At 44.3% G+C, this 25504-nt stretch overlaps 1 protein-coding gene across 3 annotated transcripts in view; it reads left to right on the plus strand.

The window, feature by feature from the left end:
* Positions 1-25504, plus strand: part of TDRD12 (tudor domain containing 12) — a 108328-nt gene that overhangs the window by 63980 nt on the left and 18844 nt on the right. For 2 of the 3 annotated variants that reach the window (XM_055237093.2, XM_063614049.1), the window contains 13 exons: positions 3628-3688; positions 4066-4170; positions 7696-7881; positions 10799-10955; positions 11374-11501; positions 13221-13412; positions 13692-13820; positions 14782-14899; positions 15732-15865; positions 15998-16218; positions 20478-20577; positions 23037-23221; positions 24140-24350. In XM_055237093.2, coding sequence (XP_055093068.1) covers positions 3628-3688; positions 4066-4170; positions 7696-7881; positions 10799-10955; positions 11374-11501; positions 13221-13412; positions 13692-13820; positions 14782-14899; positions 15732-15865; positions 15998-16218; positions 20478-20577; positions 23037-23221; positions 24140-24350 — 1927 coding nt within the window. The other variant, XM_055237095.2, reaches the window with a different exon arrangement.

A 25504-nucleotide genomic window follows, 5' to 3' on the forward strand; every position in this document is an offset into this window, starting at 1 on the left:
GAGTTTGCTGGAGGTCCACCCCAGACCCTGTTTCCCTGGGCAGAGGCTGCAGAACAGCAAATATTGCTGCCTGATCCTTCCTCTGGAAGCTTCATCCCAGAGGGACACCCGCCTGTATGAGGTGTCTGTCAGCCCCTACTGGGAGATGTCTCCCAGTCAGGCTACACATGAGTCAGAGATCCGCTTGAGGAGGCAGTCTGTCCATTATCAGAGCTCATGTGCTGTGCTGGGAGAACCACTGCTCTCTTCAGAGCTGTCAGGCAGGGACGTTTAAGTCTGGAGAGGCTGTCTGCTGTCTTTGGGTCAGATATGCCCTGCCCCCAGAGGTGGAATCTAGAGAGGCAGTAGGCCTTGCTGAGCTGCGGTGGGCTCCGCCCAGTTTGAGCTTCCCTGCTGCTTTGTTTACACTGTGAGCGTAGAACCGCCTACTCAACCTCAACAATGGTGGACACCCCTCCCTGCACCAAGCTCCCATGTCCCAGGTCCATCTCAGACTGCTGCGCTAGCAGCGAGCAAGGATCCGTGGGTGTGGGATCCACCGAGCCAGGCACAGGAGAGAATCTCCTGGTCTGCAGGTTGTGAAGACTGTGGGAAAAGTGCAGTATTTAGGCAGGAGTGTGTACTGCTCCTCCAGGTACAGTCAGTCACGGCTTCCCTTGGCTAGAAAAGGGAAATCCCCCAACCCCTTGTGCTTCCCAGGTGGGGCGACACCCCACCCTGCTTCAGCTCACCCTCCATGGGCTGCACCCACTGTCCAACCAGTCCCAGTGAGATGAACCAGGTACCTCAGTTGGAAATGCAGAAATCACCCATCTTCTGCGTCGATCTCGCTGAGAGCTATAGACTGGAGCTGTTCCTATTTGGCCATCTTGGAAGTGCCTGCTCTTTTTTTAATCTCTTTGTCTTTTTGCTTTACTTTTTTTCTTTTTTTTTTTTTTTTGTTTTTTTGAAATGGAGTCTCGTTCTTTTGCCCATGCTGGAGTGCAGTGGTGCGATGTCGTCTCACTGCAACTTCTGCCTCCTGGGTTCAAGTGATTCTCCTGCCTCACTCTGGGATTATAGGTGCCTGCCACCACACCTGACTAATTTTTGTATTTTTAGTAGAGACAGAGTTTCACTATATTGGCCAGGCTGGTCTCAAACTCCTGACCTCAAGTGATCTGCCTGCCTCGGCCTCCCAAAAGGCTGAGATTATAGGTGTGAGCCACCACACCCAGCCTGCTTTACTTTTTGGAATGATTTTACAATTTTGTCCTCTACTCATTTTATTGTGTTTTTTATGTCTAATATCACGTTTTTAATTTGCAAGGGTTTTCCTTTTGTTCTCTTTTCTCTTTCTGATAGTGTCCTGTCCTCGTTTCACATATACAGTAGTTTCTCTCATTTCTCTAAGGAGACTAATGATTTTGGTCGGGGAGTTTTCTTCTCCCTACACTGTTTCTTTTTTTGCAGGGTGCATTACTCGGTTTTTAAGGTTGGAGGCTTTCCTTAGACGTCATGCGGTCCTCGACTGTCTGCCTGTATTTCTTTTTTTTTTTTTTTTTTGAGACAGAGTCTCGCTCTGTCGCCCGGGCTGGAGTGCAGTGGCGCAATCTCGGCTCACTGCAAGCTCCGCCTCCCGGGTTCACGCCATTCTCCTGCCTCAGCCTCCGAGTAGCTGGGACTACAGGCGCCCGCCACCGCGCCCGGCTAATTTTTTGTATTTTTTAGTAGAGACAGGGTTTCACCGTGGTCTCGATCTCCTGACCTCGTGATCCGCCCGCCTCGGCCTCCCAAAGTGCTGGGATTACAAGCGTGAGCCACCGCGCCCGGCCTGTCTGCCTGTATTTCAACGTAGAGGCCCAGTGAGCTGGTGAGGGTCTCTGAGTGTACCAAGCCTGTGGGCTGTGGGTCTCACTGGGGAGCGAGCTGCTGTGAGTGCAGGGACCTCTGAATTCCGTCCAGATGCCCAAGGGAAGACTTCTCCTGTCTCTCGCCCCCGGGGCTAAAGACCTGCCTGTGTCCTGGGAGCTGAGTGGGAGGCACAGGCTGGGTCTCACCGTCCTGTGTGTGCTTAGCCTCCCTCTTTTCAGTTCAGCACTGTTTGCAGCTAGGCCTACAGCCCCGAGTCCTGAGAGTTCTGCTTTATCCTCTCCAGAGAATCAGCCCCTGGCCTTCCTAGGGTTGGGGTGAGTGGCAGTCTGGTGTGGAGCAGTGTAAGGTGATGCAGAGGTTCCCCCCTCTGCCACACTGCTGCAGCCAGGGAGCCTGCCCCTAATTCCTAAGCTTTCTGAAGGTCGTTCTCTGCAGATAGGGTCAGGCTCCCATGGCTGGCTCAGATTCAACTGTCTTGGGGCTGTTACCAGTTTGTCCATCTGTTTTTTAGCTTCCAACATTCTGTTCTGGAATATTGTCTCTAAAACATAGCTTTTTTGAAATATAATTCATGTGCCCTTTTTTCAAACGTACAATTCAGTGATTTTTAGTGTATTCACAGAGTTTGCAACCACACAAGTAAGTCCATTTCCATTAGTGGTCACTCTCCATTTTCCTCCCTCCACATCCTTTGGTAGCCAGCTGTCTGCTTTCAGTCTCTATGGGTTTGCCTGTTCAGGACATTTCATATCGATGGGATCATACGGTGGGTGGGCCTTGGTGACGCTGGTTTCACTGCGCACAGTGTTTCCAAGGCTCACCTCTGCCATATCATAAACGAGCACAGCATGCCTTTTCATGACTGACTTATATTCCGTTGCATTCATGGAGCGCATTTCATGTACCCATTCATCAGCTGATGACAGTTGGGTCTTGTGGCTTTTGCATTTAAAAATCTATTTACAGGGCCGAGCGCAGTGGCTCACGCCTATAATCCCAGCACTTTGGGAAGCCGAGGCAGGCGGGTCACCTGAGGTCAGGAGTTCGAGACCAGCCTGGACAACAATGGTGAAACCCTGTCTCTACTAAAAATACAGAAATTAGCTGGGTGTGGTGGTGGATGCCTGTAATCCCAGCTACTCGGGAGGCTGAGGCAGGAGAATCTCTTGAACCTGGGAGGCGGAGGTTATAGTGAGATCACGCCACTGTACTCCAGCCTGAGTAACAAGAGCGAAACTCCATCTCAAAAAAAAAAAGAAAAGAAAAAATGCATTTACAGGAATGGGGCTTTAGGAAGGAGTGCAGTTTGCCATGTGTGTAACCCACCATCTTTATCCTGGAGTCCCTGCCATGTCTGTGCCTTGTGACTTCTCTGTGACTGCCACTGGCCTTACCCATGTTGGGGTTGGGCTGGATCTAGAGGAAAGCAGTTTCAAATTTCTTCTCCTCTCAGCAGAGGTGGTTGTGGACAAGTCCTATCTGGTCTTGTTTTTCTCATCCATAAAATAAAGATAGTAAAGTACACTAGTGGTTCCTGAGCTTGGCTGGGTCCCCTCAGATACTCAGGGGGACCTGGGTGGCAGGGTTGTGGCAGCACAGGTACAGGCCCTCATGCCTCATAAATCAAGCAGAACAGAACAGGCAGTGGTTGTATAGCTGAGCCTTGGGCTGTGCAGCCCCTGCTATCTCTATCAAGGAAGAACTAAAAGAATAGCTCAACTGAGGAAACAGAAACACCTTTTTCTTCACATTCTTCTTTTAACTATCTTACAGATTACTGCAGTTTTTAAATCCTGATCCTTTGAGAGCTGACGGAATCTCTGATCTCCAGCAGGTATTACAGGCCCTAAAAAAAGTAAAATAAAAAGAGAGAAAAAACTGTTTATCCTTTAAATCCTCTCCTTCCTCCCTCCAGACTTGAGATTAGAAGAGAAACTCCTTAGATGGGGGACTTAACCTGAAGACATCCTTTGAGAAACGATCGAATGGATTGTTGCTTCTGAGCAATTGTTCCTTGCTTTTTGGATAATAAACGATCTTCCTTTTGGTAGTTTGGTGGTTTTTTTTTTCTTTTTTTTTTTTTTTAAGTAAGCATATATACCCAGGTGTTTACATTGAAATCTGTATTTTCTTCATTTCCATTAAGTTCTTGATCTCCTGTGCTGATGCCTCAGGGCAGACACTGGTTGTCTAATGCACACGTTCTCTCAGTTGCAGAAGCTGAAGGGCCTGCAGCCGCCCATGGCAGTGCTCCGGAACAAGATCGAGCCCTGCTTAACCATTGACTCGTCGCCGCTGTCAGAAGACCTGAAGAAGGTAAAAGTGCTCGTAAAACTGAATTTATCAAGAATGCCAACTTTTTCTAATAGAGAAGGATTTTGAAATAAATGGCTCTAAGGTTGCATTGTATAATTTCTTTGCTTTTGAAATTCTCTTTTTATTTGAGATTACAGGCATGAGCCACCACACTCGGCCTAATTTCTCATTTATTCTTAAATCCAAGTTAGCTTCTTAGAAGTGAGTGAGTGATTGTTTTGTGAGGCAGCCGCTGTGTAACTGTGAGCCCCTTCTGCAGTCAGGTTTCCAGGATGCCTGTGGACAGGGCTGTGGGAGGAGCAGCAGGCCACCAGGGCAATTGTAATGCACTCCCCCACCGTTCTTTTCAAAATTGTCTTACACACATATGGTTTCATTTGGAAAATTGATCATACATGTTTGTTTATCTACTTTTTTCCTGATTAAAAAGAGTTAAAAAAAATTTTTTAAGATAGGAAGATAAAACAACCAGGACAAATAGCGTGAGAGAGAAGTGGACAGATTCCACAGTCTTAGAAGATGAAAGCAGGAGACAGAGTGTGGCTGCCTCTTCAGGGAAGGTGTGCTTTGTGAGAGGAGCATGAACCACCAGCTCTGTCTTCTGAGCACCCACAGCCAGCTTGTATTGTTCTCAGCAGCAAGGTTGGAGGCTCTTTTTGGAGAAATTTGAATGGCTCTAGAGAAATGACCTTCAGATGATGCTATTTGGAATTCTCCCATGAACAGGGCCTGCTTGCCGCCTTGCCTTTCTGCAGTGAGGTGACACTCATGTGATGACAAGAGTCCCCAGAGCCTCCAGTTGGGCGTTAGTGTCTTGCTCTCCACCATGAACAGACATCAGGGATCATGGACATTTGAAGAAAGCCTTCACCTTAAAAAAAAAAAAAAAAAAAAAAAGACCAGGCTGGGTGCATTGGCTCACACCTGTAATCCCCGCACTTTGGGAGGCCGAGGCAGGCAGATCACGTGAGGTCAGGAGTTTGAGACCAGCCTGGCCAACATGGTGAAACCCCGTCTCTACTAAAAATACAAAAATTTGCCAAGCGTGGTGGTACATGCCTGTAGTCCCAGCTACTTGGGAGGCTGAGGCAGGAGAATCACTTGAACCCAGGAGGCGGAGGTTGCAGTGAGCTGAGATTGCACTACTGAACTCCAGCCTGGGCGATAGAGCAAGACTCCATCTCAAAAAAAAAAAAAGACTGAAACAAACTCTCAAGGAAACAGACAATGCAGTGAGGAGGAGAAAATGTTAGAGAATAAATGTCCCCAGAGAGAAGACATTGCATCTCTAACAGCTTACTGTTAAAGGGATGTAATGTTTTCTCCCTGGGGATATTGAAAATAGGATATTTTAAAAAGGAACAGGCAGAAAAAAAGGTTCTTGGAAGTTCAAAATATAGAAAAATGTAAAAATCACTAGTATGTTTGAGATATAAAAGAGAAGCTAACTCAGAAAGTAGAGGAAAAAGGCAAAGAGATGGAAATAGGAGGAAAAATTTTTGAGGGTCAGTTTGAGGTCCAGTATCTGAAAATGGGATTTCTAGGAAGAATGAAGGAAGATGGTAGGACATTTTCTGAAGATTAGCATAGGAACATTTTCTGGACCTAATGGACAAGAATTTCCGGATTAAGAGGGCCTGCCTATCACAGGCCCAGCACAACTGCTGAAGAAAGAGATTCTGAAGCATCTAAGTTGAGGGAATCTGAAGATTATGAAGGCTTCAAGAGAGATGAAACTGGTCCTACACACTGGACCAGGAATCAGAATGGCTTCAGATGTCTCCACAATGCACCAAATGAGCATTGATGTCAAAATTCTGATGAGGTCGGGCGTGGTGGCTCACACCTTTAATCTTAGCATTTTGGGAGGCTGAGGTGCGGATTGCTGAGTCAGGAGTTTGAGACCAGCCTGGGCAACATGGTGAAATCCTCTACTAAAATACAAAAAGTTAGCTGGGTGTGGTGGCACGTGCCTGTAGTCCCAGTCGCTTGGGAGGCTGAGACATGAGAATCTCTTGAACCTGGGAGGCGGAGGTTGCAGTGAGCCAAGATCGTGCCACTGCACTCCAGCCTGGGCACAGAACGAGACTGTCTCCGATAAAAATAATAATAATAATAATAATTCTGATGAAAAGCTCTTTCCAACCAGAGGTCCTTACTCAAACTGTGGATGGAGTGTGAGGGTAGAGTGAAGACATTTGCAGACATACAGAGTCTTAAGAAAACGTACTTCCCTTCCAACCTGTGTCAAGAAGATATTAAAATATGTTCTCTACCAAAACAAAGAAGTAACCCAAGAAAGATGACCACATGGGTTTGCAGACAAAGGGTGATGGTGAAGGATGATCCCAGGATAGTTGCTGAATACCAGGTGCAGAGCATGGCGGGTCCTGACTGCACCTAGGGCTCAGGACTTGAGAGGACCTCACAGAGCTCATGGTGCCGATGAGCTCAGCCATTTGGAAGATCCTATCCATGTGGGTGGAGAACTCTATTGGAACATTTGGGCTTTAGTGACAGTTACATAGAAAAATAAGCAAATAAAAGTCTATCTTTTAAAAAGCTTTACAAGTGAAGCTGATGGACTGGCAGTTTATTAGGAGAATGAGGAGGAAAAGCTGCATCTTTGATCCGGTGAACTTTAAGTTCCTGTCAATGGGCCATCTGTTGGATCCTTTTAATTTAGAAAATTAAAGCAAGAATCTTTTTTTTTTTTTTTTTGAGATGGAGTTTTGCTCTTGTTGCTCAGGCTGGAGTGCAATGGCATGATCTCGGCTCACCACAACCTCTGCCTCCCAGGTTCAAGTCATTCTTCTGCCTCAGCCTCCTATGTAGCTAGGATTACAGGTGCCTGACACCACGCCTGGCTAATTTTCTATTTTTAGTAGAGACGGGGTTTCTGCATGTTGGTCAGGCTGGTCTTGAACTCCCAACCTCAGGTGATCTGCTCGTCTTGGCCTCCTAAAGTGCAGGGATTACAGATGTGAGCCAGCCGCCGTGCCTGGCCTTTTTTTTTTTTTTGAGATGGAGTCTCGCTCTGTCACCCAGGCTGGAGTGCAGTGGTGCAATCTTGGCTCACCGCATCCTCTGCCTCCTGTGTTCAAGTGATTCTCCTGCCTCAGCCTCCGGAGTAGCTGGGATTATAGGCATGCACCACCACACCTGGCTAATTTTGTATTTTTGGTAGAGATGGGGTTTCACCATGTTGGCCAGGCTGGTCTCGAACTCCTGACCTCAGGTGATCCACCCACCTTGGCCTCCCAAAATGCTGGGATTACAGGCATAAGCCACCGCACTCTGCCTAGCAAGAATCTTTTAATGGGAGTCTTAATAGGAGAAAAAGCAACAGTCTTTTAATAGGAGGTTGCTACTGAGAAAATATTTGGGGAAACTTAACAAGTTAGGGCTTGGAAAATACTGGGTTTGGCAATGTGTAGTGCTTATTGGGGTGAAATGAACCATGCAGTGGAGTTTTTGTTAGTTTTCTCTACCTTATTTTGGTTTCTGGTTGTTTCTGTTTTGTAGGCTCTTCAAAGAAATAAGTTTCCAGGCCCCAGCCACACTGAATCTTACTCTTGGCCTCCCATAGCACGTGGCTGTGATGTGGTTGTCATTTCTCACTGTGAAAGCAACCCTTTGCTCTACCTCCTACCAGTGTTGACAATTTTGCAAACAGGAGCCTGCTACAAGTCATTACCAAGTAGAAATGGAGTAAGTCAAAGACAGTTTTGCCTCACAACCAAATGGGTTAAATATTTATTTTAAAATTATACACCTCACCTTTGGGGAAAGTCATCCATTACTCAGTTTGGTTTTCAAACTTCCAGGCCAGAAACTGTCCTATGGGAAAGTGTCCTTTCCCTGTTCCAATTACTGATGCTCTCATACTGATTCTCGCCTGGAGCCGCTAGTTGTGGGCCATTGGCTGAGGCTTTTAGAAATGGATATTGAGGCCGGGCACAGTGGCTTATGCCTGTAATCCCAGCACTTTGGGAGGCCGAGGCAGGTGGATCATCTGAGGTCAGGAGTTCAAGACCAGCCTGGCCAACATGGTGAAACCCCATCTCTACTAAAAACAGAAAAATTAGGTGGGCGTGGTGGCATGCCTGTAATCCCAGCTACTTGGGAGGCTGAGGCAGGAGAATCACTTGAACCTGGGAGGCGAAGGTTGCAGTGAGCCGAGATCATACCATTGTGTTCCAGCCTGGATAACAAGAGCAAAACTCCGTCTCAGGAAAAAAAAAAAAAAAAAAAGGATATCGAGTGTCTAAAACGCTGTCACGGACCTGAGTCTATCTAACCATCACAGTAGCAGCATGAGATGGGCATTGTTCTCACCATTTCATGGAGGAGAAAATGAGGCTCAGGAAGAGTTACTGGGGTAAATTTCCCGCTGACAGGGCTAGGAGTGGGGTTGAAGTCTGAGCTTCCGCTGCCTTGTCCCGTGCTCTGCCAGTCATTTCCTAGCTCCCCACCCTGCTTCATAATCCTTCTTAACTTTTCCCATGTGGGAAAACCTCAGAATAACTGTATTAAGTCTGTTCTAGCATTGCTATAAATACCTGAGGCTGGGTAATTTATAAAGAAGAGAGGCTTAACTGGCTCATGGTTCTGCAGGCTGGAGCGGAAGCATGATGCTGGCATCTGCTGGCTTCTGTGGAAGCCTCAGGAAACTCACAATCATGGCAGAAGTCTAAGGGGGAGCAGGTGTGACACATGGCTGGAGCAGGAGCGGGGGAGGTGCCACATACCTTTAAACACTAGATCTCAGAAGAACAGCACCAAGAGGACAGTGCTAACCCATTCATGAGAAACTGCCCCCATGATCCATTCACCCCCCACCAGCCTCCACCTCCAACACTGGGGATTACATTTAATATGAGATTTGGGTGGGGATGCAGAGCTAAACCGTTTCACCGAGAAAGAGGTGGTGGGAAAGAGAGGAGTGGTGTGAAGGTAAATGATGCAGGGCATGGCCTTGTGCTGCTGGTTTGTGGCTGTTAGGGGCCTGATGGGTGTGGAACCTGCATCTCGGGGCCTGGCACTGAGGGTGCTCCAGACGGGGCTCCACCAGTGAAAAACAGCAGTAAGAAGACATAGTGTTGCAGTTAGAAAAGATACTAGCTCATTTTTCTAACCATGCCATGCAGTTGTATGATTTCCCTTTAGAAAGTTGCATCTGTTGGCCGGGCGCAGTGGCTCATGCCTGTAATCAGCACTTTGGGACGCCGAGGCAGACGGATCATGAGATTGAGATCGAGACTATCCGGGCCAACATGGTGAAACCCCGTCTCTACTAAAAATACAAAAATTAGCTGGGCATGGTGGCACACGCCTGTAGTTCAGCTACTCGAGAGGCTGAGGCAGGAGAATCGCTTGAACCCGGGAGGCGGAGGTTGCGGTGAGGCAAGATTGCACCATTGCACTCCAGCCTGGGCAAGAAGAGCGAAACTCCATCTCAAAAAAAAAAAAAGTTGCGTCTGTTATTATGAATTGATTTAATCAAATTAATGGATATGTTTCTATCACCCAAATTACTTAACAGTAGACTAATGAGAAGCAACTGATGAGAAGTCGCTTATATTGAGGCCGAACCCAGGCTCGGGGCAGAAAGGGATGTCCAGGTCTCGTCCCTGTGGCCCCAGCTTTCTCCACGCCTCCATGGTCAGCCTGCTTTCAGGCCTGTGCCTGGAAGCTGGGCCCACCTGGATCTGTGTGAATGAAAGAGGAGCCTCGGTTTGTCTTCGGTTACTGGAGGGTGTGTGTCCAGGAAGGTGTCTGGCAGGCAGTGCAGCTTCAGGAGTTACCTGTGGGCTTGCAGAGGGCAGGGTTCAGAAGATAGTCTCCTAAGGAAGAGGAGTTCGTCTTTTTTTTTTTTTTTTTTTTTTGAGATGGAGTCTCGCTCTGTCACCCAGGCTGGAGTGCAGTGGCACGATCTCAGCTCACTGCAACCTCTGCCTCCCGAGTTCAAGCAATTCTCCTGTCTCAGCCTCCTGAGTAGCTGGGACTACAGGCACACACTACCACGCCTGGCTAATTTTTGTATTTTTAGTAGAGACGGGGTTTCACCATATTGATCAGGCTGGTCTCGAACTCCTGACATCAGGTGATCCACCCGCCTCAGCCTCCCAAAGTGCTGGGATTACAGGCGTGAGCCACTACACCCAGCCAGGGTTCGTCTTTTTTAAGGCCCCTTTCAGGAGGCATTTAGTTCATTCTTGTGCTTAGGATCTGTGCAGGGGATGTAGAGCCAGACTGCCTGCGTTCAAATCCTGTTGCTACCATGTATTAGCTGTGCAGCCTTGGGTAACTGACTTCAACTCTCTGTACCTCAAATTCGTCACCTATGAAATGAAGCATTGACAGCCTCTGCCCCGTAAGAGCATCTTAAGAGCTAAATGAATGAATACTTGTGAAGTGCTTCATTAAGACTCTCAGAAAATATGACTCAATGTGTCTAAATCTGTTTTAATGAAATTATATTGTCACTTTTCTGACCTGTATGATGGTTATAGCAGAAACTTACGGGGTGCTGCTTCTGTGCAAGGAGATGTTCTTGATGTTTCATATGTGGATGCTGAATTCCTAACTACTGTCTGGAGTCATTTGAATTTGTCTGTCTTCGCAGCCTCTCGCAGTCATTGTGTGCCCTGGGTGGAAGAAGGCCCAATTTATTTTTGAATTATTGGGAGAATATAGCATGTCCTCCAGGCCTCTTCATCCTGTGCTATTAACAATTGGGCTCCATAAAGAGGAAGCCAAAAATACAAAGCTTCCAAGGGGCTGTAAGTATCCTTTTCAAGCGGCTATAAAAGTTAAAGTATCCTTTTCATTGTCTTCCCTACAGAAGACGGTGGAGCCTGGCTGGGTCTGGGTCTGCAGTGACATGGCTTATGTGATGACACACTCACAGTCACTAGTCCAGACCTACTTGTCAGCTCCTGACGGTTTTGATTACGAAGGCTTGATCTTGACTTACATCTGCTTCACTGAGAAAACTATGTCACTTCATTCATTTATCAACTATTTACTGAACACTTAAACTGTTTGTTAGATGCTGGGCATATGGGGTTGACTAGGACAGAAACAGTGTTTTTTACTTCATTAGAAGGCATTTCTAGAAAGTATGTGGACTCTTAGCAGAGGAAATCTTAAAAAAACCTGTGGAAAATTGAAAATGTTCACTTTTTCTTTTAAATGCAGGTGAAGTGATTGTTACGACCCCATACAGCCTGCTGAGGCTTCTCGCCTGTCAGAGCCTACTGTTCCTCAGGCTCTGCCACCTGATCCTGGATGAGGTAGAGGTGCTATTCTTGGAAGCCAATGAACAGGTGAGCGTGGCTTAAGGTCCTCACCCCTCAGAAGAGAGGTGTGATTAACATGCTAACTGATGGCAGGAAGGAGGAAAAGTGTCTGGTTGGGGAATACATTGGTTAATCTAAAAAAATTTTATGCTTTAACTTCTATAATTAAGAAGAAGAATGTGAAATTTCCTTCCCAATGTTAGAATTCTTTCTGAAGTGCAAACATTCTTTCCTAGAGATTTCCTAAAATACTTAAATTTTTTCTGATTACAGAAGTAATGATTTTTATTTTAGAAAATTTAAGACATGGAGAAGAGCACTTGAAAAACCCAGCCTGCACAGCCATAGTCTCAGAAGGGATACCTCTTACTATTTTGGAGTACTTGCTTCTTTTTCTTTGAATTATTGTGTTTGTTGATACATATAGTTAATAACATCAGGGGTGTGTTTTACAGGCCGTTTTATAGCCTGCATTGTGCAGGGCGCAGCAGTGTAAGGGCCACCGCTTCCTGTTCCACAGCCTGGTGGTTACTGGCCATATAGTATTCAGTTCTTTGGACATCACAGAATTTGTTTTACAACTGTCTTAATATTGGATATTCGACATAATTTGTATACGTGTGTGGCTATAGAACATGCATGCTTTTTGCACCTGTTTCCTTTAGGATGAATTCCTAGGAGGGGATTCATGGGTCAGAGGCTTTGAGCTCTTGTAAGGCTTTTCTTGGAAGCAGTGTCACACAATTACCAAGGGTATGCACTTGGGAGTAATGATGGCCCCAGTTTTGAGTCCAGGCTTTGTTACTGACTATGGGGCTGTGCAGGGTTCCTGAACTCCTTTGAAGTCTCAGGTTCTGATTTTTGTAAAACTAGTATCTAGGCATACTGCTCTGTGTAGCGTCCTTTCTGAAAGCATAACCTGATGTGCACTCCTGTCAGCCATGTGCCAGGCTTTCCACACCCCTGCCAGAGCAGGCTTGGCCCAGCTTTCTCTTCCAGTCTAACTGGCCAACAGTGGAATCTTGTCAGCCTAACTTATATTTCCTTGATTACTTTTTAGGTTGAACATTAATTCGTATTGATCATTTGTATTTGCTCTGAGTTGCTTGTTCACTTCCTTTTCTTATTTTCTGTTGGTAGGGTCATCTTTTGCTAATCAGTTTTTAGAAGTTTTTATGCAAGAACATTAATCTCATGTTAGTTTGTTATACATATTTACCAAGATGTTGCTTGTGCTTTAGTTTTGTTTATAATGGAGATTGTAGGATATTTGTTGACTTTAAACTTGACATTTTCTCCTATTTAGTTTTTGCCTTTTTTTTTCTTTTTTTAAGACTGAGTCCCACCCTTGTCGCCCAGGCTGGAGTGCAATGGCGCGATCTCGGCTCACTGTAACCTCCACCTCCCAGGTTCAGGCAATTCTTGTGCCTCAGCCTCCTGAGTAGCTGGGATTACAGGTGCCCACCACCACGCCCAGCTAATTTTTTTTATCTTTAGTAGAGACGGGGTTTCACCATGTTGGCCAGGCTGATCCTGAACTCCTGACCTCATGATCTGCCTGCCTCAGCCTCCCAAAGTGCCAGGATTACAGACGTGAGCCACCACCCCCGGCCTTTTCTTTTTATTTTTGAAAGACTTTCCCCACTCTGAGAACAGAAAATATACAATCCCTTACATTTTATGTTCTGTCATGCTAGTTCTTACTCTTTTGAAATAAAAATGATATTAATTATACTAATTTTTCAGATGTTTGCTATATTAGATAACTTTAAAAAAAATATTGAAGTTGAAGAAAGGGAATCTGCACCACATCAGATTGTTGCCGTTGGAGTTCATTGGAACAAACATATAGAACATCTTATCAAAGAGTTCATGAATGATCCCTACATTGTGATCACAGCCACGGAAGAGGCTGCTCTCTATGGCAATGTCCAACAGGTAATTGTGTGTGCGTGTGTGTGTGTGTGTGTGTGTGTGTGTGTTGGTGGGGGGCTGATGAGCACAAGCAAGTAACTTTTATTTCATGGCTTAATATTAAACAATTACAGCTTTGATTTCATATATAAATTATGAATGAAATACAATTGTAGTTGAATATTTAAATTTATATTGATTTCCTATACATTCTTTTCTATTAAAATCCCATCACCTATGGAAAGTGGATCTGGAGCACCTAAAATATTAAAAAGTCACATTGTTTCTGTGCTTCATTACCAGGTAGTACATCTTTGCCTAGAATGTGAAAAAACTTCTACTTTACTCCAAGCTCTTGATTTTATTCCAAGTCAGGCACAAAAGACCTTGATCTTCACCTGCTCTGTAGCTGAAACAGAAATAGTGTGTAAGGTGAGTCCATCTCCATATAAAAAATGTTCTGTTTGTTTCAACTGTTGAATCTCAAGTCATCACAAAATTACTGGGATAGTTGACTGTGTGGCAGGGAAGTACAGTTTTACAAGTTTAACATCAATCAGAAGAGGAGGTGGGGTCTGCTCACAGAGCATGCAGGCTAAGGCCTGGCGCTGGGGAGGAGCCAGATGGGGGGGGCAGGGCCTTTCCCCTGCAGCAGCATTCCCCAGGGCAGGGCAGTTTCGTCTTGGTAGAGTATTAAAAGTATCAATTTATAGACATGACAACATCTTCTGTACTCTCTATTTAAGAAGATTGAGATGGTTCCTGCCTGAATCCTAGCCCTTTGGGAGGCGAAGGTAGGAAGATTGCTTGAAGCCAGGAGTTCAAGACCAGCCTGAACAACATAGTGAGACCGTCTCTACGGAAAAAAAAAAAAAAAAAAAAAAAGATTGAGAAGACAACAGTAAAAGATATAGCCAAAAAATCAAATAAATTGGCTAAAGATTTATTCAGTTTTATTTTGTACATATTAGTGCTAAAACGTAGAAATGAAGCCAACTACCAAATAAAAGAATTAATAGTACATCTACCTTTCTGCAACAGTGAGCTAGAAGTATAGTTATATGGTACTGTAGTCAACAAGGACTTTCTAGCTGATGTGTCTGTGTGTGTGTGTTTATACACACACAAGTATGGCTGTGTTATTTTAAAAGGAAGCAAAATAATTTTAGCAAAATACTGCTTATTTCACTTCAGCAAGATTTTAGACATAAACACCTGAATTTTGGAAATATCTTTCAGTTTATAATCATCTCATTCTTAAGAATTATGGAATCAGTGAGGTAGTGCCCTCACAGATAATTTAAAGTGCTTTACATTGACAATTATTGATGGAACGGTTGGCTTCCAGCCTATATCCCTGACTGTGACCTGGCCTCTTTGGTTTCATCTTTAGGTAGTAGAAAGCAGTTCAATATTTTGCTTGAAGATGCATAAAGAAATGATTTTTAACTTACAAAAGGTTTTAGAACAGTGGAAGAAGAAGTTAAGTTCTGGCTCTCAGATCATATTAGGTAAGTGTTTTAATTTCTACTTCTATTTAGTGAAGGCTGAGCTACTAGGAATTCTATCTTTAATTCATTTACATTTCTCATCTCCAGATTTCTCATTATTCCCCAGGTTTACTGAGAGTTTATTAGCAGTGTTAATTTCAAAATGAAAAATTAACCTCTACTAAGATTTTGATGTTGAGGTAAATCTCTCAGGTCAGTGGGCAGCCACCATTAGTCTAGACATTCTCCCTAGAGTTACAGCTTGAGGATCACTATCATATATATGATATATATATATGATCATACACTATCATACATATATCATATATATGATATATGATATATATGATCATACACTATCATATATCATATATATGATATATGATCATACACTATCATATATGATATATATCATATATATGATAGCGATATATATGATAGTGATCATGTATATGATCATATATATCATATATATGATAGTGATCCTCAGGCTACGTATATAGTCATATATATGACTATATACATATGACTATACATATATATAGTCATGCACGATTGCTAAATTTAATATGAGAAGTATAAAAGTCAAAATGTATAGAATAAGTGAAAAATATATGGGCTGCTTGGATTTGTAATAAGAGACATTTTTCAGGCTAAAAAGGAGACCACTTTTCTCTGGAATTAAGCACTGGGCTGTGGCATTTTGGAGAAAAAAATGGGGAAGAAGTTTCTTTGCATCCAAAAAAGTAAAATGTGATACGGAAATGCACTGCAGTGTGGCCTTGGGGACTGCCAGTTAAAGTAAGTGTGGTAACTCCAGCGCGTGTGACATTGTCGGACTCCCTCTCTGCAGCCCTCACGGACGACTGTGTCCCACTCTTGGCCATCACTGATGCCACGTGTGTGATTCACTTCAGCTTCCCTGCCTCGCCAAAAGTTTTTGGTGGACGCCTGTATTGCATGTCTGATCATTTTCACGCTAAACAGGTTTGGTGAATTTTTATTCTCTTCCATATTCCACTGGCATCTTCTGTGTCATGATAAGCTCAGAGTCCACAAGGTTTCCTCAGTCAGACTGGGATAAATGATCCACTTCCTTTATTCACCCCCAATTTTCAGGGCTCTCCTGCAGAACAGGGAGATAAGAAAGCCAAATCTGTCTTGCTGCTGACGGAGAAAGAAGCGAGCCACGCAGTGGGCGTCCTGCGCTACTTGGAGCGAGCGGATGCCAAGGTCCCTGCAGAGCTGTACAAGTTCACCGCAGGAGTTCTGGAAGCCAAAGAAGATAAGAAAGCCGGAAGGCTTCTTTGTCCTTATCTGAAGGCTTTCGGTTTTTGCAAGTGAGCCAGTGATTTGTTTCTTATTAAACTGATGTATAACCTGCAGTAAAGTGCACAGCTGTTGCAATGTGGTGAATTGTCACGTATCTAGAAGCCACCACCTACTCTGAGGGAGCAGACCGGGGTTTCCTCGCGCTCTTCCCCACGTGCCCTCCCCTCTGCAGGGCTGTCAGTGTTGATTAATTTTGCTTAGTTTTGAACTCCATAGAAATGGCATCGTGGTATGTTCTCTTTCGTGTCTGGCTTCTTTCAACCTCATGTCTGTGACATTTGTCTGTGCTGTTGTGTGTATCTGTGGTTTGTTTTGTAGCTCAGTGTTCTGTTGTATGACTGTATTACAGTGTGTGTATCCATTCTCCTATTGATGGGCCTGTGGGTGGTTTCCACTATCAGGCTATGATGTTTGAAGCTGTTAGGAACACTCTTGGCCATGTCTTTTGTGGAAATGTGTACCCATTTCTCTTGGGTAGACGCTCCGGAGGGCAAGTGGCAGGTCATGGCGAGGCATGCATTTAACTCTTCCAAAGTGGCTGGCCATTTTCCGGTCTGGTCAGTACTGTATGCCAGAGCCTGAGTTGTCCCCCACCCTCACCAGCGCTTAGTGTTGGTGGAGGTGGAGTGGTAAACCATTGTGATGTTAATTTGCATTTTCCTAATGGTTAATGATGTTGAATATCTTTTCATAGGCTTGTGGGACAGTTGGCCATCCTGTTTTTGTGAAGTGCCTGTTGAGGTCTTTTGACCAGTTTTTACAGGGAGTGTTTATCAAGAAGAAAAAGGCCACACCCGGCCTGATGAAGTATTTTAAGGTTACTTTTTTGTGTGCTTATAGGAAATATTTGCCTATCTTGACCAGGTGCAGTGGCTCACACCTGTAATCCCAGCATTTTGGGAGGCCAAGGCAGGCAGATCACGAGGTCAAGAGATCAAGACCATCTTGGCCAACATGGTGAAACCCCATCTCTACTAAAAAATACAAAAATTAGCTGGGTGTGGTGGTGCGTGCCTGTAGTCCCAGCTTCTTGTGAGGCTGAGGCAGGAGAATCACTTGAACTCTGGAGGCGAGGTTGCAGTGAGCTGAGATCACGCCACTGCACTCCAGCCTGAAGACAAAGCAAGATTCTGTCTCAAAAAAAAAAAAAAAATTAGCTGGGTGTGATGGCACATGCCTATAATCAGTTACATAGGAGGCTGAGGCAGGAGAATCACTTGAACCTGGGAAGTGGAGGTTGCAGTGAGCCAAGTTCGCGCCACTGCACTCTAGTGGCAGAGTGAGAGATTGTGCCACTGAATTCCAGCCTGGACAACAGAGCAAGATTCCATCTCAAAAAAAAAAAAAATTGTCTATTTCAAGGTCATGGAGACATTCTCCTATATTTCTAGAAGCTTTGTAGTTTTAGCTTTCCTAGTTACACTTATAATTCATATTAAATTAGTTTGTATGTATGACCAGGTATGGTGGCTCACACCTATAATCCCTGCACTTTGGGAGGCTGAAGTGGGAGGATCACTTGAGCTCAGGAGTTCAAGACCAGCCTGGGCAACACACAGAGACCCAGTCTCTTTAAAATATATATATAAATATATAAATATATATTATATATTTATATATTATATAATATATATTATATATATATATAAAAATAAATAAGCCAGCTGTGGTGGCACATGCATGTAGTCCCAGCTACTCAGGAGCCTGGGGTAGGAGGATCGCTTGAGCCTGGGAAGTCAAGTATTCAGTGAGCCGTGATTGTGCCACTGCACTCCAGCCTGGGCGATAGAATAAGACCCTATGTCCAAAAAAAAGAAAAAAGAAAAAAAATTATATGTGTAATATGAGATCTGGGGCAAGGTTTGATTTTTCCATATGGATAATGGTTTGCTGCAGTATCGTTTGTTTAAAATATCATTCGGTTCTCACTGCATTAGTGTGTTTGCCATAAGCCAGGTGATGGTATATGTGGTCCGTTTTTGGACTCTGTTCTGTTACGTTGGCCTATTGGTCTAACTTTATACCAGTACTACACTTTCTTATAGCAAGCCTTAGGAACTGGTGTATGAGTTCTCCAGCTTTGGTCCTCATCAAGGTTGTTTGGCTATTTTAAATCCATTGCATCTCCACATACACTTTACTTTTTGTATCTTATTTTTTTTGAGATGGAGTCTCGCTCTGTCTCCCAGACTGGAGTGCAGTGGCATGATATCGGCCCACTGCAACCTCCTCCTTCTGGGTTCAAGCAATTCTCCTGCCTCAGCTTCCTGAGTAGCTGGGACTACAGGCATGTGCCACCACGCCCAGCTAATTTTGGTATTTTTAGTAGAGACAGGGTTTCACCATGTTGGCCAGGCTAATCTCGAACTCCTGACCTCAGCTGATCCGCCACCTCGGCCTCCCAAAGTGCTGGGATTACAGGCGTGAGCTACTGCACCCGGCCTCCACATACATTTTAGAATGAGCCTGTTAGTTTCTTCAGAAACCTTGCGGAATTTTGCTAGGGACTGCATTGATTGTGTTGATCAGCTTGGAGAGCGTGGGTACCTTGACAGTCATGGGGCTTCTCTGCCTGATCCAGACACAACACCACTGCTTGATACACAGACAGCTGAGGCTGGGGCATGGGTGCCTGATATATAGCTGCTGGATTGAATTTAAAGATAACTGTTGACATTAATGTTTTTGAATTGTGGTACATTAAATGTGTTACTAGCAGCATTTCTATTTATGCTTTAAGAAGACCGAGTTTTTTTTTTGTTGTTGTTTGTTTTTTTAAGGCAGTCTCTGGCTCTGTCACCTAGGCTGGAGTGCAATGGCATGATCTCAGCTCACTGAAACCTCTGCCTGCTGGGTTCAAGCAGTCCTTGTGCGTCAGCCTCCTGAGTAGCTGGGATCCCAGGTGTGCACCACCACACCTGGCTAATTTTTGTATTTTTAGTAGAGATGGGGTTTGCCATGTTGGCCAAGCTGGTCTCAAAGCCATCACCTCAAGTGATCTGCCCTCCTCAGCCTCCCACAGTGCTGGGATTACAGGCATGAGCCACCATCCCCAGCCAAATACTGACTTTATTTATTTATTTATTTAGAGATGGAGTCTTGCTCTGTCACCCAGGCTGGGGTACAATGGCACCATCTTGGCTCACTGCAGCCTCTGCCTCCTGGGTTCAAGCAATTCTCCTGCATCAGCCTCCTGAGTAGCTGGGACTATAAGTAGGCGCCTGCCACCATGCCCAGCTAATTTTTGTATTTTTAGTAGAGATGGGGTTTCGCCATGTTGGCCAGGCTGGTCTCGAGCTCCTGACATCAGTTGATTTGCCTGTCTTGGCCTCCTAAAGTGCTGGGATTACAGGCACGAGCCACCGCGCTCGGCCTCAAATACTGACTTTTAAAACGGCAATTTCAACTATTTCTCAATGTGAAAGCAGCATTGTCGTTAAGGAACGGCTTCTGGGTTAGAGGTCGATTGGCCTTTGTTGTGTATTATGGCAGTGTATTTCTAATTCAGTCTTTATTTTGGAAATATATTTTGTTCATTTACATAATGCATTTTAGAATGTCTAGAGGAATAAGGTGGCTGAGCAGGGAGGATCTCTTGAGCCCAGGAGTTAAGAGGCTGTGGTGAGACATGATCTTGCCACTGCACTCCAGCCTGGGCAACAGAGTGAGACCAAACTCTTTTTTTTTTTTTTTTTTTTTTTTTTTTTGAGACGGAGTCTCGCTGTCGCCCAGGCTGGAGTGCAATGGCGGGATCACGGCTCACTGCAGGCTCTGCCCCCCGGGGTTCACGCCATTCTCCTGCCTCAGCCTCCTGCGTAGCTGGGACTACAGGCACCCGCCACCTCGCCTGGCTAATTTTTTGTATTTTTAGTAGAGACGGGGTTTCACCGTGTTAGCCAGGATGGTCTTGATCTCCTGACCTCGTGATCCACCTGCCTTGGCCTCCCAAAGTGCTGGGATTACAGGTGTGAGCCACTGCGCCCGGCCAAGAGACCAAACTCTTAAAAAAAAAAAAAATAGTTTTTTAGAGAAATAATGAAGTAACTCATTAAGTTTTTTCAGTGTTAATTAAAATGCAAAATCCATTTTTACTTATTTGTATATTATTAATGTCATCTGAAATATTCAATGTGGTTATTCAATCTTTAGGGTATTTGGAATAAAAGTTCTCTGATTTAGGTTGCAGATTAATTTTCTGAAGAAAGCATTAAAATTCACATTAACAATTATTACTTATTTATGGTAAATCTAGGCATTTCATTTTCAGAGACAAAAGGATCTGTCCTGACCGACACCGTATTAATCCAGAAACGGACATGCCCAGGAAACTGTCCAGCCAAGCCGTACCTTCATTTGGATACATTAAAGTAGGTTCGGTAAAAGGTGCTTGTGTCCTCTGACCAATAGTCATGTTAATAAACGTGTTTTATGTGTTAAGCAGGATCTTAGTAGATGTCATGATGCCTTCCAGTGATCAGTATTAACATATCACCATTAATCCAACCAGAGGCATGTGTCCTTACAAGGCGCCTTATTTCAGGGCCCCAGCTTATTTATAAGCCAAGATCAAATTCAGTAATGGATGACAGTTTAAGGATTTTTTTTTCAATTATATTTTCAGAAAATGTTTCTATTTGGGGGCCATTAAAAATAATGCAGTGACTGGGCACAGTGGCTCACACCTGTAATCTCATCATTTTGGGAGACTGAGGTGGGCAGAGCACTTGAGGCCAGGAGTTCAAGACCAGCCTGGGCAACTCATTGAGACCTTGTCTCTACAAACAGATTTTTTAAAAAATAATAACAATACAGTGATTACATGAATCTCTTCAAGACATTCATGATAATTTCTTTGAGGAAAATTCTGTAATAAGGTGCAGATAGAATTGCCAAGTTAAGAATTTTTTTATTTTCTTTCAAATCCTTTTTTATTAATTTATTCATTTCTTTTTGAGCATGCAATTTCTCTCCCTTTCACCTGTTTCCCTTAGGGCAGTATCTGTTGTGTTAGTTTCCTAGGCTGCTGTAAAAGATTACCACCGAGTTAGTGACTTAAAGCCACACACATTTCTTCTGTCATGTTCCTGGATGCCAGAGTCCAACGTCAGAGTGTCAGCAGGGCTGTGCCCCTCCGCAGCCTCCAGAAGGTGACCTGGCCTGTGGCTCGCCTGGCATCCTTGCATCTCAGCCGGCAGCCACTGTCACTCTCTCTCCACCTGCATCTTCACATGACCTCCTCTTCTCTGTGTCTCTTATAAATGATGTTTCATTGGAGGGAGGGCCCACCTGGATAACCCAGAGCCATCTCTCAGTCTGCAGACTTCACTACCTCTGCAAAGACCCTGTTTTCAAGTCAGGTCAAAGTCACAGTGACCTTGGGGGTTAGGACATGGACATACTTCTTTTGGGAGAGTCACCATCCAACCCACTACAGTTTTCATTATTGATTTTTTTTTTTTTAATTTCTAACTCTTTCCTGCATTCTGTCACCTCATTTTGAAGTTGTTGTAATTCTGATCTGTTACTCTTTTATACATGCATTGTTTTCTTAGTTAACAAACTAAAAGCAGCGTTTCTTGAAGGTTATAGTTTTGATCTGTTTGTGGATGTATCTTTCCAACAGGTTTCATTGTCTGTAGGGACGGTTCTTCTGCTGTTTATTCTCTTTTTAATTATTTTATTTTTATATATTATTATACATTTTGTTATTTTATGATGACTTCATATCGGATTTGACCTCGTTACTTTGCTATTGCTCATTTTTAGATAGAATTTTTCTTGACATTTTGGAGGAGGTGTGAGTCAGGGTAACTTTTCTGATTTCACGGAGTTCCCATTTCTGTTTTTTATGTGCTGTGTGAAATGAATATGGTGACATAGTGTCTCAGATTTCTGAGATTCCCTGGCCCTGTTCCCCTCCCGAACTGTTACTTGGTTTTCTCTTCCTTCATCCCTCCTGTCCCTGGAGGGACAGTGTGGAGATTTCACAGGGGCTCCAGCCTTCACCCACTGTGGAGGCAGGTAAAGCCTTCCAGGCTGGCTTGTTGCACTGGCTGAGCCCGTTTCCAGGGAGGGCCTCTTGCCTCTTCTAGAGCTCTCTGTTCTCAAGTCTATTGCTTCCCTCCGCTTCCTCCTGCACAGGCACAGACACTGGTGCCTGTGGGTGTCGCCAGCCCATTCCTCTCCCCTATCCTGCCAAGTGCCTAGTTCTCACTCCTGGCATCTGCTCTGGGCAGCCAGGACTCCCTCCCTTCATGCAGAGCGTCTCTGCCCTCTGCACACTGACTTTTTCCTCACACACAAGTCCCCCTGCCTACTCTAACCTGTGAAGGGCTGTCTTCTCCAGCACACACAAGCTGTGGCCTCTCTGTCCACTTCTGGATTGCCAAGGGTCCCTGTAGGACACAGTTTAATCCCCGTAACCCTGGAGGCTGGTATACAGTATGCTCTTAATAAAATGCATCTTGTTACCTAAAAAAGATCAGAAAGTCTCAAGAGACAGCAGTGCTATTTTAAGAAGAATTTCTATAAAAGTGCAGTTAGAAGGTAAGCAAAGGAACACTTATAATGAAGTTTTAAAATAATGAAATTTGCAAAATAAAAAAAATCTTCCATTAGATTTAAAGTGAAACTCTAATTCTTTATGACTGTGTGAGGTATTGGTTTTGCCTTGCTTTTTTGGCTAGCTTCTTAGTTTTTTCTAAATCCACGTTGCTAAGCTTTGGTTTCTTAGGTTGGGTACTGATTTCTGCAGATACAGGGAGTGTGTACATATCCGGTTTAGACTAAGGTTGTTTATTGGTCATGTTTACTATGTATGTTTCAGATAATACCTTTTTATATTTTGAATGCAACAAATTACTTTGGCCGTATAATTGATAAACACATGGATCTTTATGCAACTCTCAATGCTGAAATGAATGAATATTTTAAGGATTCTAATAAAACAACTGTGGAAAAGGTGGAGAAGTTTGGATTGTATGGATTAGCAGAAAAAACGCTTTTTCACAGGTAACACATCTGTTTATTTCATCTGTAAAGTTTTGAAGCATGAGGTAACTAAATGGTATTGAGTTCCGATTTTCACCTCTGTCCATTTGACTGAGTGTGTATGTGAGCCTGGTGACAGCGGGGTGTCCCCCTAGATGCCTGCTCCAGTTCTTTGTGGGAAACTCTTCCCCGGGCTCCTGAACCCAGTGACACCGTGACCCCTTGAGCCATCACTGCGTGTGACATACATATACATCTTTAACTCACTTAATTCTTGCCAAGTTCCTATCAAGTGGGCGTCATTCCCATTCTACAGATAAGAAAACATCCTTGGCAATGTTATGAATGTGGTGTCAGGTCAGCTCGATACTGGCATAGTTTGTTCTAACCTGGTCAGTCTGAATCACATGCTCGTTTGTACCCACTTCCCTTGAATCCACACCTGGCACCATTTGGTGATAACCTTGAATTCAGAAACTTTGAAACTTGACAGGTGACGTTGCTCATGCCTGTAATCCCAGCACTTTGGGAGGCTGAGGTGAATGGATTGCTTGAGCCCAGGAGGTCGAGGCTGCATTGAGCTATGATCATGCCACTGCACTCCAGCCAGGGCCACAGAGCAAGACCTTGTCTCTACAAAAAACAAACAAACAAAAAAGACAAAAGGAAAAAATAAAAAAACTTTGAGACTTTAATTTGCTATGTTAATTTTATTATGTTGTTAGATAAAAGGATTTACTCTTATTCAAAAGTACATGTTTTTATACTTATGGAATCCACCACTTGAATTTCTGAAGGCCTTAGTTTTTTATTTCTAGTATAGAGTAAAATCATGGCGTTTTGGAGTCTTTTTATATGTTTTCCATTTCATGGTAATTTGAGACAAAGATGATCCTTTCTGGAATCTCTGCGTTGAACCAATGCCCCATTGCTCTCCAGAGTTCAGGTGTTGGAAGTGAGCCAAAAAGAAGACGCCTGGGCCCTGGATGACATCCTTGTAGAGTTCATCGACGAAGGCAGGACAGGGCTCGTCACAAGGGACCAGCTGCTGCATCTCCCAGAACATTTCCACGTGCTTCCTCCGCAGGCTGTGGAGTTTATTGTCTGTAGGGTGAAACCTGCTGACAACGAAATGGAATGGAATCCGAAGGTGGGTTATTTTGGCTTTTTATCTATTGTTGACTTTTAGAATATATTTAACCCAGAATATACACAGAATTGAGGCCTGTCTGGATTTACAGTGTCACGTTTGGGCAGGGAAAGCGCAGTCTGCTTAGATCCCCATGGTGTGTGAACGTCCCAGCTGAGCCCTCAGAGAGGTGCCGGGGCAGCCGCAACACTGCCTTCGCCACTATCCTTGTGCTTACAGTCACAGAATCTGTATAAAGTAGGGATGTTGGTAAAATAAATTGCCCATCAGCCTAAGCAGGAGAAGTACCTACAAAAGTGAACATTCCAGGCTGGGTGCTGTGGCCTATAATCTCAACACTTTGGGAAGCCAAGGGATGAGGATCCCTTGAGCCCAGGAAGTTGAGGCTGCAACGATCTATGATCGTGTCACTGCATTCCAGCCTGGGTGACAGAGTGAGACTCTGTGTCTTAAAAAACAAAATAAATCAAAAAACAGAAAAAAAGTAGAAAAGTGGATCCTCCAGCCAAAGAAGGGGCACAATGGGCGGTCTCAGGAGAAGCCAGGTGATTCCACTGGCGCAGGGACGATGGGCCAGGAAGGAGAGATGGAGACCAGAAAAGCTGCCAAAGAAAGGGTCATTTCCTCTGGGCTTCGTGGGGTAACTAGGATGTCACCAGGTAGAACAGATGGGGCATTGAAAGCAAAGAGAACCACTTGTGCTGAGGCACAGGCACAGAAGATGGCCCCATGCAGGCTCATGCGGCCGTCCAGCTGGAGTGGGAAGGCCCAGCCCTTGCAGACCTGTGCTGAGGCACAGGCACAGGGGGGCCCGTGTCTCATGCACTGTCCAGGTGGGGTGGGAAGGCCCAGCCCTTCCGGCCAGGGAGAAACCTGCAGCCAGTCCTGCCCATCACTAGAGCATGAGTCGTGTTGATAAGTGCTCCAATTCTCCGAGGAAAAGTTATATTTTGCATAATTCGACAAATGGGACATGAAATAAGTTAATTGCAATTGATAAAGTACAAACAGTTTGGGTTATAAACAAAGTTAAACATTATCCAGGAAATAAACAAGTGAATGTTTCCACGATACAGGATAAATACACAACCTTACTCTTCTAAGTTTAGTAAAAGGAGCCTTTATCACAAGGCAGTGGCGTTTCTTCTTTGTAA

This window comes from Symphalangus syndactylus, chromosome 13, assembly GCF_028878055.3.
Source record: "Symphalangus syndactylus isolate Jambi chromosome 13, NHGRI_mSymSyn1-v2.1_pri, whole genome shotgun sequence".
NCBI lineage: Eukaryota > Metazoa > Chordata > Mammalia > Primates > Hylobatidae > Symphalangus > Symphalangus syndactylus.